Source organism: Salarias fasciatus, chromosome 6 (assembly GCF_902148845.1).
Source record: "Salarias fasciatus chromosome 6, fSalaFa1.1, whole genome shotgun sequence".
Lineage (NCBI taxonomy): Eukaryota > Metazoa > Chordata > Actinopteri > Blenniiformes > Blenniidae > Salarias > Salarias fasciatus.
Window position 1 is genome coordinate 30,689,220 of NC_043750.1, and position 20,707 is coordinate 30,709,926.

General features: G+C 50.4%; 1 protein-coding gene across 1 annotated transcript; it reads left to right on the forward strand.

Annotated features, from left to right (window-relative positions):
* The first annotated feature begins 638 nt into the window (after positions 1 to 638).
* Positions 639 to 18,955, forward strand: LOC115390751 (spectrin beta chain, non-erythrocytic 1-like). The gene is given in 43 exon segments (XM_030094750.1): positions 639 to 789; positions 4,646 to 4,797; positions 5,343 to 5,516; positions 5,586 to 5,677; positions 5,771 to 5,851; positions 5,940 to 6,055; positions 6,255 to 6,367; positions 6,684 to 6,871; positions 6,953 to 7,070; positions 7,454 to 7,612; positions 7,691 to 7,993; positions 8,122 to 8,275; positions 8,395 to 8,433; positions 8,436 to 8,518; positions 8,520 to 8,543; positions 8,545 to 8,616; positions 8,618 to 9,196; positions 9,198 to 9,225; positions 9,228 to 9,267; positions 9,395 to 9,516; positions 9,519 to 9,531; positions 9,618 to 9,996; positions 9,998 to 10,375; positions 10,861 to 11,063; positions 11,200 to 11,290; positions 11,497 to 11,643; positions 11,819 to 12,082; positions 12,167 to 12,370; positions 12,517 to 12,606; positions 13,182 to 13,460; positions 13,538 to 13,668; positions 13,771 to 13,975; positions 14,337 to 14,711; positions 14,793 to 15,037; positions 15,124 to 15,262; positions 15,338 to 15,422; positions 15,646 to 15,842; positions 15,975 to 16,096; positions 16,192 to 16,237; positions 16,810 to 17,012; positions 17,097 to 17,270; positions 17,347 to 17,389; positions 17,474 to 18,955. Coding segments are annotated over 43 exon segments (7,017 nt in total). The 3' UTR covers positions 17,690 to 18,955.
* Positions 18,956 to 20,707: the final 1,752 nt, after the last annotated feature.

Here is a 20,707-nt window from a genome sequence, read left to right on the forward strand (position 1 = left end):
TTGTTTTTGCTGTTACTCTATTTTTGTATTGTTGCTGCGCTGTGTTGTGTTGTGTGTGTGTTGTTAGTGTATTGTTTTATTGTTTCTGTGTGGTTTGTGTTGTATTGATTTTGTTGGTGTATGTATGTTGTGTGAGTTGTTATTGTTTTAATAGTGTATTGTTGTGTTTGTGTTGTCTTCTGTGTTGGTTGTTAATGTGTTGCTTTTATGTGTGTTTTTATGTTGTTGTTATTATATTGTCGTGTTGATGTTGCTTTGACTGTGTCGTGTAGGTGTTGGTGGATTGATGTTCCATTGTTGATGTGATGTTAGTGTATTGTTGTGTTGTTGCTGTTTTTGGCTTCAGTGGGGATTTCTTTTGCAGCGTTCCAGTGTGTCCTCACACTCGTGCACGCTCTCAGTCCAGAGTGCAACCCAATAAAAAAACAATAGAATCAATCAATCTGACAAGGAAGCGATTTAAAGCTTTGTTTATGTCATATTGGTGTGTTGATGTGTTGATGTGTTGCTGTGTTGCGCTAGTGTTGTATTTGTGTTGTAATTGTGTGACTGTGCGTACCCCGCAGGTTACGACCTGACCCCGCCCATGTGGATGTGTTCTAGCCGACATCGAGTTGTGTGAGAGGTCAGAGGTCACGATGACGGCGGTGGCTGCCGAGCTGGAGCACATGGACCTGCAGCAGCAGTACAGCAGCAACGACACGGTCAACAACCGCTGGGATGACGAGTGGGACAACGAGAACAGCTCGGCCCGCCTCTTCGAGCGCTCCCGCATCAAAGCACTCGCAGGTGAGGGCGACGCGAGTGTGAGTTGTGTGTGTGTGTGTGTGTGTGTGTGTGTGTGTGTGTGTGTGTGTGTGGTGTGTTGGGTCGGCTTTTGGAGCTCCTCCTGTTTAAAATGTGTGTTCTTGCTCTGCAACAGTGTCACACGTTACACAGGCTTGCCTCCCTCTTCCCGCAATGCATTGTGGTGATGTGACAGAGACAATCCATCAGAGCAGACCACCTGCTTCCAGCTCTCCACCTGTCTGGGTTCTGCCGGTGCCCCCTGGTGGCAGACATTCCATAGTGTGACAGCTGTCGGAGCCAGAGGGCCCTGCAGCAGCTGCTCTGTGGGCTCGGCTTCCATCCTGGACCCCCGCAGAGCAGGAAACTCCCCACAGGGGCTCAAGTCCGCACACTCCACCGTTTGTCCGGCCGAGCCGGAGTCAAGCTTCTCCGCTGATACGACACAAACGGCCGTCCACTGCCTCCCAGTACGCAGACCATAAATTTTACTTAAATGTTCACCTGTTGCCCGATTCACCCACCTCCTCACAGCTGGTGTGTGTGGTGTGTGTTGTGTGTGTGTGTGTGTGTGTGTGTGTGTGTGTGCGCGCAGGATGTTTGTTTCCAGTTTCCTGGCCTTCAGGAATGTGAGGAGACAATAGTGGGAAACCCCCCCAATCCAACACACACACACACACACACACACACACACACACACACACACACACACACACACCTCGGATGACATCATTGTCCAGCAGTAATGCCATTGGCCGACAGCTGGTGAGCACTGTAAAAAATGCTGCTGGTTGTTGGACTGAACACTCAGCCGTGTTCGTTCATCTGTGCTCCTGATCAGAGTTATCTCCTGTCACGGTTATCGGCAGTCACAGTCATGAAAATCATTTTCATTGCAAACATCATTTTGATTTCACGATTAGATAAAACATAAAAAGAAACATTAAGCAAAACATACTGTTTGCACAGATGAAGCGACTTGATCCCAGCAGATTATTAAACTCGGCCGATCATCAGCTCAGAACCATTTACACTGTAAATCATGGGAATCCAGGAAAGTATTGTGCAGCTGCAGAACTACAGCTGTAAAATAGTGGACGTGACACACACGCACTTATTTGAACTTGAATTTCAGAGGAATGTGTGTGTGAGTGTATGAATGTTGCATTCAGGTGTTCCAATTGAAGGAGGAATTGTTTTTGGTTTTTTTTACAGTGTAGAATAGGAGAGGAAAGGGTTGTTTGCTATGGGTGGGGTGTGTGTGTGTGTGTGTGTGTGTGTGTGTGTGTGTGTATGAGTGAATGTGTGTGTGACCTCTGGACTCTCAGTCCCTCTTCAGACTTCAGGTTGCACAAACTTTCTCAGAGTCAGACCGGCGTGGTTCAGTCGGTGCAGCGGACTCGTCTGAGTGCGTCTGCCTGTTGCCGAGCCGCCAGTTTCCTGGAGTATGTGTGGAGGAGCGTGAGTTGCAGGAGTTTGTGTGTGTTAAAGCAGTGTGTGTTGGTGTTAGAGGAGGGTGTGTGTGTGTGTTGGGCTCCGGGGGGATGGATGTGGACAGGGTGCAGCAGGTCTACACCCAGCTGGACGGTCGATTCAAACAGCTCCAAGGTACGAAAACATCAAAGAACTAGAAGAGATGAAGGCCCGGTTCTCAACATGGGGCTGGAGGTCCTTTGTGGGTCCCTCACCGAACCTGAAAGATTGAGGTTCTTTCAAAAATGTTACATTTTATAATGCAGTGTAAGGGTTGGATGAAAACAACAGCTATTATGTTAAATTAAATGTTTATTTAAAACAAGGGCTGAAATTTTGAACTGAATGTTTTAAACTTCTAATTGAAGGTTTGATTTAGAGAAATTGCAGGTTTTAATTGACAACAACGGCTCAGCCATGTTTGTAGTTCAGCGGCTGCTTCTGTCCACAACTCCCATGGTTCATTGTGGTGGTTCTGATGTGAGGTGTGTGTGTTCTCTGGGACTATTTTTAGACCATCTCCAGTGACTAGTTACCAGTCACTAACTAGTACTCACAGTTCAGACATTCTTGTTGTGGAATGTTTTTGATTTTTGTGGTGACCTTTGCCCTCCTTCTGGTTAACGTTTAAGCCGATATGTGAAAGCAGCGACACACGGCGAGTCTTACCTGTCTTTACCTCCTATCTGTTACTATCTCGACTTTCTGTCACTATCTGTAGTTTTCTGCGACTATCTGTAACCGTTTGTACCCGTCTGTCCTGAACCTGTGTCTCTCAAACATTCTAAAGCCACCAAACATTCTAAACCGTCACACTTTTTAAAACTGTCTCCCATTTTTATGAAGACATTCTAAAACTGTCACACATTTAAAGACTGTCAAACAGTGTCAAACGTATACCATTTTAAAACTATTATCTGTTTATAACTATTTTAAAACTACATATCTGTTTATAATTATCTGTGAATGTGTAGATGAAAATGGGACTTTTATTTTTCCTGTATAAATTAGTAAAATTAAAGTCTGGTCTTTGTGTCCTTCACATAATTAACCCATGTCTCCCATTGTGATACAGACACTTCCGGTTCATGGCTGACATGTGCTGTTGTCCTCTCCCTGTTATAAATGTCCATTGTTGCGTCCATCCTCGTACTTGGAGTTGGTCCCTCTGGTGATAGCCATTTCCTCATGATCGCCTTTTTACCAGCCGCCAGCAATATATTCAACAAACATCTGTCGCTTTTCAGCCGCTCTTGAGGCAGAAGTCCGAAAAATAAAGTCTTCCTCCTCAAAGGAACATGGCGTCTGAAAATATTACGCGATGCAGCCCTCTACAGAAGAGCTGAGCGACAGGACAGTCCCAGAAAACGTGATCATGATGTGCATTTAAATTTAAATTAATCTCCAGCAAGCAGAAGGGTTTCCACCATAGTGGGAGGGCAAAATAGAATTATAGTCTTGCAACTAAACTCCCTCCAGTTTGTCCGTTCTTCATCAGATATAGTTATCCCTGCTTCCTTCTTCCATTTTGTTTTAATATAAGTGTTGAGCGTGTTTTCAGATTTTCCCTGTATTTGAGTTGTATATTTTTTAAAACGTCTCTATAAGATGTGTATTCGGCGGTGGGATATTTTTCACTTTTTTATGTAATGTTGTATCTGAAGGTGTCGATAGAAGTCTTGATTTTCTAGTGAGATTTTCTCTTTTAGCATTTCAAAGCTGAGCAGTGTCCCTTCCTTCATAACGGTGCATAAGGCAGTGATGCCTTTGGCTGGCCAAACCTTAAATCCATGGTCTGAATCGTTAGGGATAGAGTCTGTGTCATAAACACGCCGTTTAAGGACTGTAATACCTTCTTCTAATTTATAATCTGCTGTAACTGTTTTTAGAGTCAGTTGTATCGTGCCTGTACAGTTTCAATGTCCTGGAAATCAAATCGATGACTGGATTGAGAAAAGCTCAATTCACTGAGCTGAATAACTTTTCAGCATCCACACTGATCACTACGGCTTCAGTCCTATTTTTTTGATGTGTTCTATGATTTGTAATGTCTGTCGTATATTGCCTGGTGTTGTTCACCAGCATTTTTTCTTGTCTCTTATCTTTTTTCCCCACCTCCGCCCCACTTCTTAAAAGTTTTTGGGAGGAAAAAACGTTATTTGAAGGGCTGGTAGGGCAAAATTATGATTTTTTTTGTAGGAGGTCTTCACCCAGTCTGCCATTTTGGACGATGGAACACATCGAGACTGGGACTTTTTTAATTGTGAAATTTGAACTTATGTGGTTTTATTGTTTTGTTGTTTTATTTTTTTTAAGTAAAGATGGAATTTTTTATTACAATCATGTGTTTGTGGGTGTGTGTGTGTGTGTGTGTGTGTGTGTGCAGATGAGCGGGAGGCGGTGCAGAAGAAGACCTTCACGAAGTGGGTGAACTCTCACCTGTCCAGAGTCTCCTGCAGGATCACCGACCTTTACATGGACCTCAGAGATGGACGCATGCTCATCAAGCTGCTGGAGGTCCTGTCAGGGGAGAGACTGGTAATACACACACACACACACACACACACACGCCCAGTCTTGTATTTCTATCCTTGTGGGGACCGTCCATTGACTCCCATTCATGTCTAGCCCCTAACCCTGACCCTTACCCTAACCCTAACCCACACCACAACAAAGCCTAACCCTAAAGAAATGTTTTTGCACTTTTACTTTTGTCAGTAACAACAACATGGTCAAGAAAACACTGTTTCTCCTACTTAGGACCGGAAAAAGGTCCCCACAAGGCACGTCGTTCCACGTTTTGCTATCCTTGTGGGGACATTTGGCCCCGACAAGGATAGAAATACAAGAACGCACACACACACACACACACACACACACACACACACAACACACACACACACACACACACACACACACACACACACACACAAAAACGATGATAATGATTTAATTCAGTTTCATGTCCATACCACCAGCCATTTTCAAAGCACTTTTCAAAGAGGAAAACCTCCTTTTAAGATAAAGAAACCTGCAGAACCAGACTCTTCTGATCGGATTCTTCTTCTTTGGTCTTGGTCCAGCCGAAGCCGACTAAAGGCCGGATGAGGATCCACTGCCTGGAGAACGTTGACAAAGCTCTTCAGTTCCTGAAGGAGCAGCGCGTCCACCTGGAGAACATGGGCTCACATGACATCGTGGACGGAAACCACCGTCTGACTCTGGGCCTCATCTGGACCATCATCCTCCGCTTCCAGGTAGGACCTCGGGACAGGTGGCGGTGTGACGACGCACAGGTGGAGGTATAACTGCATCGTGTGTTTCAGATTCAAGACATCAGTGTGGAGACCGAAGACAACAAGGAGAAGCGCTCGGCCAAAGATGCGCTGCTGCTGTGGTGTCAGATGAAGACGGCAGGGTCAGTCCTCCTTCTGTTCTTCCTCTGTTCTGCTTGTATTTCGCCTCCTGTTTCTCTTCCGGAAGTTAATATGTTTCTTGTTTTTCTTTTCAGATATCCAAATGTCAACATTCACAATTTCACCACAAGTTGGAGAGACGGAATGGCCTTCAACGCCCTCATCCACAAACACAGGTAAACCCTGTCTGAGCCTCCTCCCCTCCCTCCTCTTCCTCCATCTCTCCTCTTCATCCTCCTCCTGACGTTCTGCCCATGTTTTCAGACCTGATCTGATCGACTTTGACAAACTGAAGAAGTCCAACGCTCACTATAACCTGCAGAACGCCTTTAACTTGGCCGAGCAACACCTGGGACTCACCAAGCTGCTGGACCCAGAGGGTACTGACCGGTTTAGCTAACCAGTTCAAATGACCTGTTATAACTAACCCATTTGACTAGTTTAAGTCACTTTTTCAACTAACTAGTTTACCTACAGTCCTGAGTTAAGAGTTATCAGTACAACAAGCCCCTGTTGAAAAAGTCTGACTCTATGCTGATGACAAACATTTGTTTATTTGTTCGTTTGTTTGTGTCACAGATATCAGTGTCGATCATCCCGATGAGAAGTCGGTCATCACCTATGTGGTCACTTACTATCACTACTTCTCCAAGATGAAGGCCTTGAAGGTGGAAGGGAAACGTATCGGAAAGGTCAGTCATGATCATTATCCTGATGGTTATTCTAATGCTGATCGTTATCCTGATTTCGTCATCAGTCTCTTTTTACCTCAAGCTGTGTCTGGTTCTGGTTCCTCTCAGGTTCTGGTTCATTTGTAGTTTTGGTACCTCTCAGGTGCTCTGGTTTTGATTGGTCTCTGATTCTGGTTCCTTCCTGCTTCCTCTCATGTTCTCGCCTCTTCGTCCCGTTTCCTCTGGTTTCGTTCTTCTTCTCTGGTTCTGGCTCGTTGCTGGTTGTTGCTCTCCTCTTGTTCCGCTCCTGTTCTCAGGTTGTGTTGTCTCTCTGCAGGTTTTGGATAACGCCATTGAGACCGAGAAGATGATTGAGAAATACGAGTCTTTGGCCTCGGACCTGCTGGAGTGGATCGAACAGACCATCATCATCCTCAACAACAGGAAGTTTGCGAACTCTCTGATGGGCGTCCAGCAGCAGCTTCAGGCCTTCAACACCTACCGCACGGTGGAGAAACCCCCAAAGTCAGCACCGCCTCACGCCGTTCCTTCTTTTCCTCGGCCACTGCTGCTCCTCCTCTTATCAGACCTGTGCTGCTCCTTTAGGTTCACAGAGAAGGGCAATCTGGAGGTTCTCCTCTTCACCATCCAGAGTAAGATGAGAGCCAACAACCAGAAGGTCTACATGCCCCGAGAAGGAAAACTCATCTCAGACATCAACAAGGTCAGAGCTGCTTTCAGTCTGAATGATCACAACCTTTACCAGAATCTTCTCCACAGTGTTCTCTTGAACTTCACTCAGAATGCTCTCTGAAAAATTGTTTTAAGAAAAATTTCCACAACATTCTCAACAGTCTTTTTAAGAATGCTCGATAGAATCCCCTCGAGGACTCTCAGACAGCTCCATCCGCTGATGGAGGAGGAACCTCCTGGTTTTAGATTGGGTCCACAGAAGGCGTTCGGGTGAAGGGCCAGGCGTAGGACACCGTGACAGCAGTTCTGAAACAGTCTATGGGATCCAGCAGTGATTGGCCCTCCACACGTGGAGAGTTCTTGAGGTTTGCTGGAAGCGGCGAGGCATGCGCTGACCTCTGGGTGTCCTCACAGGCGTGGGAGCGCCTGGAGAAGGCGGAGCACGAGCGGGAGCTGGCCCTGAGGACGGAGCTGATTCGGCAGGAGAAGTTGGAGCAGCTGGCGAGGCGCTTCGATCGGAAGGCGGCCATGAGGGAGACGTGGCTGAGCGAGAACCAGCGGCTGGTGTCTCAGGTGAGAGCGCCGCCCTTCGCCACAGATGGGCGAACGTGTGCAGGTCCCTGAAGGCGGCGCCTCTTCTCTCTACTCCAGGACAACTTCGGCTTCGACCTGCAGGCGGTGGAGGCGGCCACCAAAAAGCACGAGGCCATCGAGACCGACATCGCGGCGTATGAGGAGCGCGTTCAGGCGGTGGTGTCCGTGGCGAAGGAGCTGGAGGTGGAGCATTACCATGACATCAAACGCGTGGTGGCGAGGAAGGAAAACGTGCTGCGGCTGTGGGAGTACCTGCTGGAGCTGCTGAAGGCCCGGCGGCTGCGGCTGGAGATGAACCTGGGCCTGCAGAGGGTCTTCCAGGAGATGCTCCACATCATGGACTGGATGGACGAGATGAAGGTCAGACGCTGGGGGCGGGGCCTCGGAAGGGAGGGTCAGGTGGTACAGCGGGAGGCTTTCTTCCAATCCCAAGGTCAATGGGATTGTGTTGTGTATGTGTGAGTTTAACATGGCGTGTGTGTGTGTAGATGCTGCTGCTATCCCAGGATGAAGGCAAACATCTCCTCGGGGTGGAGGACCTGCTGCAGAAGCTCTCTCTGGTGGAGGCCGATATCTCCATCCAGGCAGACCGAGTGAAGGCCGTCACCTCCAACGCTAACAAGTACTCAGTGACGGACGGCGGTGAGTCCTCAAACTGCCGTGTTTCTCTCTTAGTCAGAGTCCTCTGCTCACTGGCCGGCTCACTCTCTCATCAAGCCGAAAAAATGATCCACATTAAGCTTTCGTGTCGTTCCCTCCAGGGTACAAACCCTGTGACCCACAGGTCATCCAGGACCGCGTGGCCACCTGGAGTTCTGCTACCAGGAGCTGACCCAGCTGGCCGCCGAGCGCCGCGCCCGCCTGGAGGAGTCTCGCCGCTTGTGGAAAGTTTTTCTGGGACATGGCGGAAGGAGGAGGGCTGGATCCGCGAGAAGGAGCAGATCCTCTCGTCTCTGGAGGCCAGCAGGGACCTGACGGGAGCGCGTGCGCCTCCTCAGCCAGCAGCGCGCCCTGGAGGACGAGATGAGCGGCCGCGCCGGCCACCTGCAGCACACCATATCCGAGGGCCAGGCCATGGTGGAGGCCGGACACTTTGGCTCCACCAAGATCCAGGAGCGAATCAACGACGTTCAGGCGCAGTGGGCGGCGCTGGAGCAGCTGGCGGCTGCCAAGAAGAGAAAGCTGGAAGAGGCCCTGGCTCTGCACCAGTTCCAGACCGACGCGGACGACGTGGACGCCTGGACCCTGGACGCTCTGCGCATTGTTTCCAGCGGCGAGACGGGCCACGACGAGTTCTCCACGCAGGCGCTGGTCAGGAAACACAAGGACGCGGCGGCCGAAGTGGCGAGCTACCGGCCGGTCATTGACTCGCTACACGAACAGGCCGCCGCGCTGCCCAAAGAGCAGGCGGAGTCAGAGGAGGTGCGTGGGCGGCTGGATGGCATCGAGGAGCGCTACAAGGAGGTGTCAGAGCTGACGAAGCTGAGGAAGCAGGCGCTGCAGGACGCACTGGCGCTCTACAAGATGTTCAGCGAGGCCGACGCCTGCGAGGTGTGGATCGACCGAGAAGGAGCAGTGGCTGAACAGCATGGAGATCCCGAGAAGCGGGAGGACCTGGAGGTCGTTCAGCACCGGTAGGACCACGGAAACACACTGCAGTTAGGAACAGTTAGGAAGAGAATTGTTGGAATTCTCCGGAGGGTTCCAGAGGTGAGCTGGATGTGTCTGTAGCTCTCTACTGAAGCTGGTTGTCGTCCGCAGGTTTGAGAGTCTGGAGCCGGAGATGAACAACCAGGCGTCCCGAGTGGCTGTGGTAAACCAGATCGCCCGGCAGCTGATGCACAGCGGTCACCCCAGCGAGAAGGATATCAAAGTTCAGCAGGACAACTCAACAACAGGTACGAAGAGCAGCTCCCGTCGGAGCCTGAACATCAGACCTGGGCCTGCTTCCTCATTCGGCAGGTGGATGTTTTTCTGCCCGCAGGTGGAGCCAGTTCCGTGAGCTGGTGGACCGGAAGAAAGAATCCCTGAACTCTGCACTGGGCGTGCAGAACTACCACCTCGACTGCAATGAGACCAAGTCCTGGATCAAGGAGAAGACCAAAGTCATCGAGTCCACCCAGGAGCTGGGCAACGACCTGACCGGCGTCATGGCGCTGCAGCGCAAACTCACCGGCATGGAGCGGGACCTGGCCGCCATCGAGGACAAACTGGGCGACCTGCGGGGTGAGGCGCAGCGGCTGGCCGAGGAGCACCCAGACCAGGCCAAGGCCATCACGGGCCGGCTGCAGGAGATCACAGCCGTCTGGGAGGAGATGAAGAACACCCTGAAGAACCGCGAGGAGTCTCTGGGCGAGGCCCGGCAAACTGCAGCAGTTCCTGCGAGAGCTGGACGACTTCCAGTCGTGGCTGTCGCGCACGCAGACCGCCATCGCCTCTGAGGACATGCCCAACACTCTGGCCGAGGCCGAGAAACTGATGGCGCAGCACGAGAGCATCAAGAACGAGATCCAGAACTACGAGGAGGACTACCAGAAGATGAGGGACATGGGTGAGATCGTGACACGGGACCAGACGGACGCGCAGTACATGTTCCTGCGGCAGCGGCTGCAGGCGCTCGACACCGGCTGGAACGAGCTGCACAAGATGTGGGAGAACCGGCAGAATCTCCTGTCTCAGTCCCACGCCTACCAGCTGTTCCTGAGGGACACCAAGCAAGCCGAGGCCTTCCTGAACAACCAGGTAACGCCCAGACCCCCCCGAGGCCTCATCAGATCACACAGCGCTGCTGTTTACTCCTCACTGCTTCCGTGGTTTGAATCAAAGATGAATATTCTCAGTGTTTCATACTGGTCCAAACTGGTTTACACTGGACTGTAAACAGGTTTAAACTAGTATTAGGTGTTATTTTGTGTGTTCCAAACTGGTTAACAAACTTGTTTGTGTGATGATCCAGAGTGGTTCAAATGGATTGAACTTGGTCCAAGTTGCTTTTAACTAGACGGGCTTGTGTTGATTCAAATGAGTTGAGTTTGTCTAATCTGGTCCATGCTGGTTTAAACTGGTTTGAAATGGTTAATGTTGGTTTTAAGATTGAGTTAACAGCTGAATGGGAAAGCGTTGTTACATTTTAGTGTCTGATTGTAGGAAACATGAAGCGGGACAGTTGAGTAAAGAACCGGTACCGGATCTGGTCTGTGGTGTGTTGACGCGCCTCTTCACTGCAGGAGTACGTCCTGGCGCACACGGAGATGCCGACCACGCTGGAAGGCGCCGAGGCCGCCATCCGGAAGCAGGAGGACTTCATGACCACAATGGACGCCAACGAGGAGAAGATCAACGGTGTCGTGGAGGCTGGCCGCCGCCTCGCCAGTGACGGAAACGTCAACGCCGAGCGCATCCTGGAGAGGGTGGTTTCCATTGACGACAGGTGAGACAGGCTCCGCCCACTCCTCAGAAAGTCACTGCCGCCATGACAATTCCACCACCCCTGTGTGTTACAGTGTGTGTTATAGTTTGTATTACAGTGTGTGTGTTACATACTGCGCTTTGTGTGTGTGTTGCAGACATAAGAAGAACAGAGAGGCTGCTGTGGAGCTTTTGATGAGGTTGAAGGACAACAGAGATCTGCAGAAGTTCCTGCAGGACTGTCAGGAGGTGAAACACACAACTGCATGCTACCACACACTACTACACACAGCTACAAACTGCTACAGACTATTACACACAGAGATTTTAGTAAAAGATTCATGTAAACATATAATATTCAGTAAAAACTGTTCTTTCTTCTTGTGTGTGTGTGTGTGTGTGTGTGTGTGTGTGTGTGTGTGTGTCTGTGTGTCTGTGTGTCTGTGTGTGTGTAGCTGTCTCTGTGGATCAGTGAGAAGATGCTGACCGCTCAGGACGTTTCGTATGATGAAGCCCGAAATCTTCACAGCAAGTGGTTGAAGCATCAGGCGTTCATGGCCGAACTGCAGTCCAACAAGGAGTGGTTAGATAAAGTCCAGAAGGTAAGACACACACACACACACACACACACACAGGGAACAGAATTCAATTTACCATATTGGTCAGAACATAAGATTACCTTGGATATAGTTGGGAAAAAAGGTTTCCAGACCAAAATATTGTTTTGAGGAAAAAAAAACACCCATCTGCTGACCTTTAACCTGTGACCCCTTGCAGGACGGTGCCCTGCTGGTGTCGGAGAAGCCGGAGACGGAGGCGGTGGTGAAGGAGAAGCTGTCGGCACTGCAGACCATGTGGGCGGAGCTGGAATCGACCACTCAGAACAAAGCCCAGACTCTCTTCGACGCCAACAAGGCGGAGCTTTTCACACAGAGCTGCAGCGAGCTGGACAAGTGGCTGGAAGGTTTGGACAGTCAGATCCAGTCTGACGACTATGGAAAGGACCTGACCTCTGTCAACATCCTGCTGAAGAAACAACAGGTGCACGGTGGAGCAGTGGGTTGACACTGGTGCCTGGTGCTGTGGTGCAGTGGTTTGACCCTCATGCCTCTGTGTGACCCGCAGATGCTGGAAAAGCAGGTGGAGGTGCGTCAGAGGGAGGTGAGGACTCTGGGTCAGGAGGTGCAGGACGCGGACGAGGTAGATGAACGTCGACACGTGGTGGAGAAGAAGTTTCAGGAGCTGCTGGAGCCGCTCACACGCCGACGGAACTTTCTGGTGGCCTCCAGAGAAGTCCACCAGTTCAACCGCGACGTGGAGGACGAGATCGTAAGAGCACCTCGCCGGCAGTGACCAGTCAGGCCTAGCTAGAAGGGCTAAACTGCAGATTATTGTTGGTCACAGAAATGAGTTGAGTTTTCTGTAAGCTGGAATCTGCCCCGTAGCCTAAAACTCTCTGTGGTTGTGTCTTACAGCTGTGGGCTCATGAGAGAATCCCTGTGGCCACGTCCACCGACCACGGACACAACCTGCAGACCGTGCAGCTGCTCATCAAAAAGAACCAGGTAGGAACCAGAACGTAGTTTTACTGACTACAGTTTACATGTTATAGCTTCTCTGTTCTGGCCATTATAGATTTTTTTTCTGGTTGTTTAATCGATGTTACTTTGAACAGTCATACTTTTACATGTTGTATGTATACTGATGGTAATTTATTGGTCCCAGTTTCGGTGATCATAGTTTTATTGGCTGTGGTTTACAGGTTGTAATTTTAATGTTCTGAGATGTATCTGTTGTAGTTTCACCCGTTACAGTTTTATTGGCTGTACTTTCATCTGTTCTTTTTCAACATTTGCAGTTTACTGGTGTTAGTTTTACTGATAACTGAGTTATTGGTTATAATTTCGCGGTGCGGTGGTTCTTGTCAGGTTAATCTGCTTCTTGCCTGGTTAACTTGGGTCTTGCGTTAATGTTGGTCTAGTAGGGTTAACCCAGTCAGGCTGTCGTGGTTTCTGTATTGGTAAAAACGTTCCTGTCGAGGTATAGTTGAGATCAGGTGGTTCTGGTCGGGTTAAAGTTGGACCGGACAAGTCGACATTGGTCTGGTGGAGTCAGGATGGTTCTTGTCGGTGTGTTTCAGACGCTGCAGAAGGAGATTCAGGGCCATCAGCCGCGCATTGACGACATCCTGGAGCGCAGTAAGAGTCTCCTGCAGGACCAGTCTCCCAACGCCGACGCGATCCGGCAGCGCCTGGCCGACCTGCAGCGCCTCTGGAGGCAGCTGATGGAGGAGGCGGAGCGTCGCCACGGCCGCCTTGAGGAGGCGCACAAAGCCCAGCAGTACTACTTTGACGCGGCGGAGGCGGAGGCCTGGATGAGCGAGCAGGAGCTGTATATGATGTCGGAGGAGAAGGCCAAGGTTTGGCAGCCACAGCCGGAAGACGGTGGAGCTAGGAGGAGTGTGCGCTCGCTGACGGCTCTGCTGTGTTTCACCAGGACGAGCAGAGCGCCGTCGCCATGCTGAAGAAGCACCAGATCGTGGAACAGGCCGTGGAGGACTACGCAGAGACGGTTCACCAGCTGTCGAAGACCAGCCGAGGACTGGTGGCCGACGGACACCCCGACAGGTACCACTCACCGCACCACTGTCTCCACGGTGACCAGGAGTTCATCCCATCATGGAGATCTCATGATGTCGTGAATTGTGTGCGTGTTTGTGTGTGTGTCAGTGAGCGTATCAGCATGCGTCAGTCGCAGGTGGATAAGCTGTACGCAGGTCTGAAGGACCTGTCAGAGGAGAGGAGGGGCAAATTGGATGAGAGGCTCCGCCTCTTCCAGCTGAACCGAGAGGTGGACGACTTGGAGCAGTGGATCGCCGAGCGGGAGGTGGTGGCAGGTTCACACGAGCTGGGACAGGACTACGAACATGTCACTGTAAGGAATCAACCTCTCAGTTCCCATTTACAGGACAATTAGCTGGAAACAAGACGGTTTTTGTGTTTCCGTTCTCCCTCTATGCAGATGATGATGCAGTAAAATGGCATAAAACGCTCACTGTTTACTTAGAAGGAGCTGTTTTAGTGATTCTCAAAATCATTGTGTAACAACCAAAACGGAAGAATAGTTGTTGTTTTACTGTTTTTAACAAAAGCTGTTTTTACCTGAGTGCTGCTGTTATTCTGAAAGCACTCATAATACGCCTCATGACGTATTTATAATATAGTGATTTCTTACTGACGGATGGCGTTAGCAGTATTGCTGCCCGTCAGCGGACTGACTCTTCCCTGCTCTTCAGATGCTGCAGGAGCGTTTCCGCGAGTTTGCCCGAGACACGGGGAACATCGGGCAAGAGCGCGTGGACGCCGTCAACCGGCTGGCGGACGAGCTGATCAACGCGGGGCACGGCGACGCGGCCACAGTGGCCGAGTGGAAAGACGGTCTGAACGAGGCTTGGGCCGACCTGCTGGAGCTCATCGACACGCGCACGCAGATCCTGGCCGCCTCCTTCGAGCTGCACAAGTTCTACCACGACGCCAAAGAGATTCTCGGCCGTATCGCCGACAAACAGCAGAAGCTTCCGGACGACGTGGGCCGCGACCAGAACACGGTGGAGACGCTTCAGAGGAGTCACACCACGTTTCAGCACGACGTCCAGGCCCTCGGCACGCAGGTCCGAACCAGCAGCGGGACCACGCCCACCCCCTACCCTCTGCTGCCCTCTGCTGACCTCTGACCTCTGTCCCCCGTCCAGGTGCGACAGCTACAGGAGGACGCGGTGCGGCTGCAGTCGGCGTACGCCGGCGACAAGGCGGACGACATCCAGCGCAGAGACAGCGAGGTGCTACAGGCGTGGACCGGCCTCCTGGACGCCTGTAACGCTCGCCGGCTCCACCTGCTGGACACCGCCGACAAGTTCCGCTTCTTCAGCCTGGTGAGAGACCTCCTGCTGTGGATGGAGGACGTCATCCGACTCATCGAGGCCCAGGAGAACCCCAGGTAGGTCCCTCGCCAGGTGACGATCACTGCCTGCTGACCTCCGGCTAACGCTACGTCTGTGTGTGTGTGTGTGTGTGTGTATTCAGAGACGTCTCGTCGGTGGAGCTGCTCATGAACAACCATCAGGGGATCAAAGCAGAGATTGACGCCCGTAACGACAGCTTCACCTGCTGCATTGAGCTCGGGAAGTCTCTATTGGCTCGGAAACATTTTTCCTCCGAGGAGGTGAGAAACTGCAGACACGAAGGAAATCTTTTAAAAAGAGAGACGTGTCGTCCTCACTGTCTCCTCTGTCCTCAGATCAAGGAGAAGCTGCTGCAGCTCACTGACAAGAGGAAGGAGATGATTGACAAGTGGGAGGATCGGTGGGAGTGGCTCCGCCTCAGTAAGACTCACTTCCTGTTTCTCTGTGTGTGACGTCCTGACTGGACGGTGCGGCGACGGCTGAACGCTGACGCGCCTCGAGCAGACTGTGTCCTTTTGAGTTTGAGTCACGGTCAGCAGATTGTGTCACCGACGTTACAGCCGGAATCAGGCTGACAAGACGGATGTTGCTTTTCTGCAATCACAAGCTCTAATGTTGACGTGCGCTCCCACCCCCCTCTCAGTCCTGGAGGTGCACCAGTTCTCGCGGGATGCGGGCGTGGCCGAGGCCTGGCTGCTGGGTCAGGAGTCCTACCTGTCCAGCAGAGAAGTGGGTCACAGCGTGGACGAAGTGGAGAAACTCATCAAGCGCCACGAAGCCTTCGAGAAGTCTGCGGCCACCTGGGAAGAGCGCTTCTCCGCCCTGGAGAGGCTGACCACGGTGTGTGAGCGCGTTCTGGACTCAAACATCAGAAATGAACGGAGACAAATTCTGCAGTCAGACTGCAGGAAATTAATGGAAGACAGGGTGTAAGGCATAAAAACAGACCGTGTGTGTTTGTGTGTGTTGCAGTTGGAGCTGCTGGAGGTGAGGAGGCAGCAGCAGGAGGAGGAGGAGGAGCTGAGGAGGAGGAGTGCGCCCCCTGTCTCTGAAGAGGTGCAGCAGCAGGATGAAGCACAGCAGAAACTTCAAAGGTAAGAAAAAAAAAGCTTCTTTAGAGTTTAACAATATCTGAGCTGAGATCAGTGTGTCAAGTTTGTGTGTGTGTGTGTGTGTGTGTTCTTCACAGCCCGACCCTCCAGAATGGAGAGAGCCCTGAGCAGGACAGCAGCCTGGTTAGTAGCACTCCTTCACCATCATCATCTTCATCAGTCACCTGGCAGTTGGTATTGATAGAGCCTCCTAGATGGTCGGATTGCCCGGGGCGGGGGACCAGGAAGACTCTATATTTGCCTCGACAGTTATTGTGAACCTGGTCTGGTGTTTTTCCATTCCGTGACACATGAATGTTTTTGTGGCACTGGAGTAACGCACACTTCAAGTCTGTGTGACTGAAGTCGGCCAAAACCATGATGAAACTGTCTGGTTGAATAAAGTCTTATCTCTTCTTATCTTATCTTACGGTTGCCTCCCCTGCTGTTTACTGACGGCTTCGTGCATCTGTCCATGGCTAGCGTAGTATTACCTCGTGGGTGTGTGTGTGTGTGTGTGTGTGTGTGTATACACAGTAAAAAACAAACAAGAAAGCTTCTGCGCTCACAACTGTTCTGTATTTTAGCCTCAGAATCTCCCGGCCTGTGCAGTCATGTCTCTCTACAACAGAGACGTCAGTGTGGAAGTGTCTGCTCTGTGGACGCCGTGTCCCTGAAGCGCTGTCCCTGGTCTCACTCTTGTCTTGCGTTGCCAGGAGGGCGTAAACCAAGGAGTGCTGGTGAACGGCGAGCGCAGCTCCAAGGAGGCGACTCCCACCCCCTCGCCGACGAGCGGCAGGAAGAGCAAAAGCCAGTCGTCCACGCTTCCCGCCAAGAACCCGGAGTCGTGCTCGCAGCTGGAGGGACTTCTGCACCGCAAGCACGAGTGGGAGGGCCACAACAAGAAGGCGTCCAACAGGTAAGAGCGTCCACGCCTGAGCGCCTCGCCAGCACTGTCCCCAGGTCGGCTGACCACTCCCCCCAACTCATCTCCGCTCGGCAGGTCGTGGCACAACGTCTACTGCGTCATCAACCGCCAGGAGATCGGCTTCTACAAGGACAGCAAGGCGGCGGCCCAGGGCGTGCCCTACCACAACCAGGTGCCCGTCAACCTGAAGGACGCCACCTGCGACGTCGCCACCAACTACAAGAAGAAGAAGCACGTCTTCAAGCTCAGGTAACGCGCAGTGACATCATCCGCCGCCGCCGCCAGATGACAAACGGAAGCCTGACCTCTTCTTTTTTTGTCTCAGACTGACGGATGGAAATGAGTTTCTGTTCCAGGCCAAAGACGAGGTGAGAGCTCAGCGACACTGCCTGCTGCTAATGCTAATGCTAATGCTAATGCTAATGACCTCCGACCTGTGTGGCCCCCTGCAGGAGGAGATGAGCACCTGGATCCAGGGGATCCTGAACGCCGCCGCCGAGCGCTGCGACCCGCCGGGCAGCCAGCCCGGCACGCCGGTGTCCGGCCGCGCCCAGACGCTGCCCGCCGCCGTCACGCTCCCCGCCGAGTCGAGTCCGGGGAAGCGCGAGAAGGACAAAGAGAAGGAGAAGGAGAAGCGCTTCAGCCTTTTCAGCAAGAAGAAGCAGTAGGAGCAGAGCGGCCCGAGACGCTTTGGTGAAACCTCGCAGCCGGAAGTCACCGTCCGCCGCTCGCCGGCGCACGCCACCCCTCATCCTCACTCCTTCAGTTGCCGCCTCCTCTGACGTTCGCTGCCGCTCCAAGGCGTCGCCGTGACGCCGGCGTCCAGCAGCCAATGGCAGAGCCCGACAGCGTTTCACCAAAGCGTCTCGTCGTTCGTGGTTGTTCGCCGTTTATTTGCCTTTTGTTTGTTTGTTTTTGTTTGTTTGAAGTCATCTTGTCGGATCAACGCTGTCACGCGCGGTGATGTCACAGCAGCTCGCCAATCAAACCGTCCACCATCTTTACTTCAGCCTGTGTGTCAGTGTGCGTTAAAGAGAGTCCCCCCCGTCTGTTTGCTCGACACTAAAACTTCTTGGTCAAAAATGTTTTTCAAATCTTAGTCAAGTCGACTTAAAAAGACTGCAGCCTTAATCCGACACGAGCGAAAGTTCCAGAGGAAGTCGAGCATCTCGACTTTGTGACAGTTTAATTACCACAGAGGGTTTCCTCTTCATGTCAGCAGGTAGATGTTAAAGGGTAGCTCCAAAAGGAAAACAACAACCTTGTACCGCAAATCGCAAAGCAGTGATGTCATCGATGACCTTCAACCAATCAGACGAGCCGACGCCACGACAACCTGTGGCATCACCGAGTCGCAGTGGAACTCCGATCCACGTTGACATCACTGATCCGCTGTGGCGTCAGCAGGGACCACCCTTCTTTCTGTTTTTTTTTTTTTTTTGTTTCCCTTTGCGTCCTCAGTTTTTTGAGGCTGTTCTTCTGGACCAATTGTTTGTTTGTTTACTTTATTTTTTGCCGTTATTTGCCCTCCGGGAGGAGTTGGATGTAGAAACTCACCTGCATGCTACGTCAGGCTCCGCGCCGACATCTCACTGACACTAAGCTCCTCTGCTTCATGTTTTTTTCTTTTTTTTTCAACACTTCTTTGCTTCAGCGTCGGTCGGGACGACGGCGATGTCCGTCGGGGGGGCCGTGTGATGGATAACAGCTCAGCTTACTCGGCTCAGATCTTTTCGCTCTTTGATACTCGTGTTGCTCTCCGTCTGCGTATATTTATCGTAGCCAACATGTATGGAAGTTACTGCACAATCAGACCTGCATCGTACCAACCAAGAAGAAGCTATTTGAATATTTAAAGTGAAGTTAGATGGTAAAAAGCTTTTCTCATGTATGAAACTGCACCTGTACGCTCTCATTAAAGCTCTCAAACTTTACGCTCTCAACTCGTCTTCATTTTCAGTTAAAGTGGAAACTGTAACACACCTCACCATGTTTCTGTCTTCTTAGCTCCTTGAAGAGAAGAATGAGAAGAATTTTTGAAAGGAAACAACTTATAGTTTTACTTAAAAAAAAAAAACACATCTTCGGCTGCATTGCTAAAGTTTTAAAACTACAATTTAGTCTTTTTCTAAGACACTTGCACATATATCCTGGAAAGACTATTTAATTAACTTCTAACACAAGCAGATACAACCATGATCACAGAACAAACAAAACTTAATATGTGAAATGTGTAAATTGCAAACTTTGGGAAAACATTGAACTGGAGGAAAATATTACCACATAAAATAGCTTGTTTGCATGTAAATGAAGTTGACATTGAAAATGAACTTAAAAGATAATAAACATTAAATCAGAGGTTCTACTCTGTTAATTGCGTGTCAAAGCGTTCAATCAGTGTCAAGTTGTAGTTATTTACATTAGGACAGGAAGTCTATAGATTACTTCCTATTTCAGAATAAAAGAACAATCGCAGCTATAATTAATAGTAAGCACACAAAAAAAACTCGTAATGAATGAATGATTTTTTTTATTTGGTTTTTCACATTAAAGACAAAATCTGACATTTACCGAAAATTAAAAAAAAAACCAATCATAACCCAAAAAAAAGCTTGGCCAGAAGCAATGTTTTTTGTTTGCTGCAAACCCTGTTTTTGTCCATCCTGCCCACAACTCAACAAACTTACATTTTTTTCTCCAGTAATAGTAATTATTAATAATTTCACATTTTGAGCATTTATTAAATTTTGACAAAGTAATTATTATTAATTTGAATTGCTCACTGAGATCATTCCATATGAGAGCCTTCGCTGAGATGCATAATATACTGTGTTTTTCTAGAAAACTGTCTAGTTGTTGAACAGTTTTTGTACCGATGACACATTAATTATATTAGGCTCCCAAAATTAGAAAAAAAAAAACATGATCTTGAACGATGACAGCGCCTGAGCCTCCACCACAGTGTATGTGAGCCTCAGGCTTTTATTGTGAAAACCATGACAGGAAGCAGTACTTGTGACGTCTGCTCGCGGTGGCAGGATGATCTCCGGGATTCCGTCCATGTCCCGTTAATGTGTCGGTCCGTCCTGCGGCCCCGCTCCGTGCTGCTGGTTCGGGCTTGGCGGGGCGCAGAGGGCCCGCAGAGCCGCGGGGGGAGCGCTGCGGGCGGGGGGGGGCGGGCTGCGGCGGGGCTCCGGAGGACGGACGGCGGTGATCTGCGGGATCCGAGCTGGAAGCATCGCTCGGACGGCGGAGGAGGGGTGTTCAGTGATTTCAACCCGCAGGCGCTCCGGTACCGTCCGGTCCGCGGTGCGGGTCGAGCCGCGGCTGCACGCCGTGCGGGACCGCGGTGACCTTCTGGACTGCGGGACGCTGCGGTTCACGACGCCGCTCCGGAGGATTCTCTGCGTTAAAAAGCTTTTCTGCGCTAATTTTAACGGCGCAAACCTGCTTACATGCAAATCCAGTCAGATTACTGCAATTATTACACCTTAAAATAAGATTTTTTTAATTGCATTCCGTCATTCATGTATTTATTTAGGTGTTTGTTTTAATTACCTTTAAATAATTTATTTTTGTAAAGAAGTGATTCCAATCTTTTATTGATAATTTATTTAAGAGTGATTCTTTTCTAAATGTTTTCACACTCCAGTGAATTTATTTATTTACAGTAGAATACAGAGTAC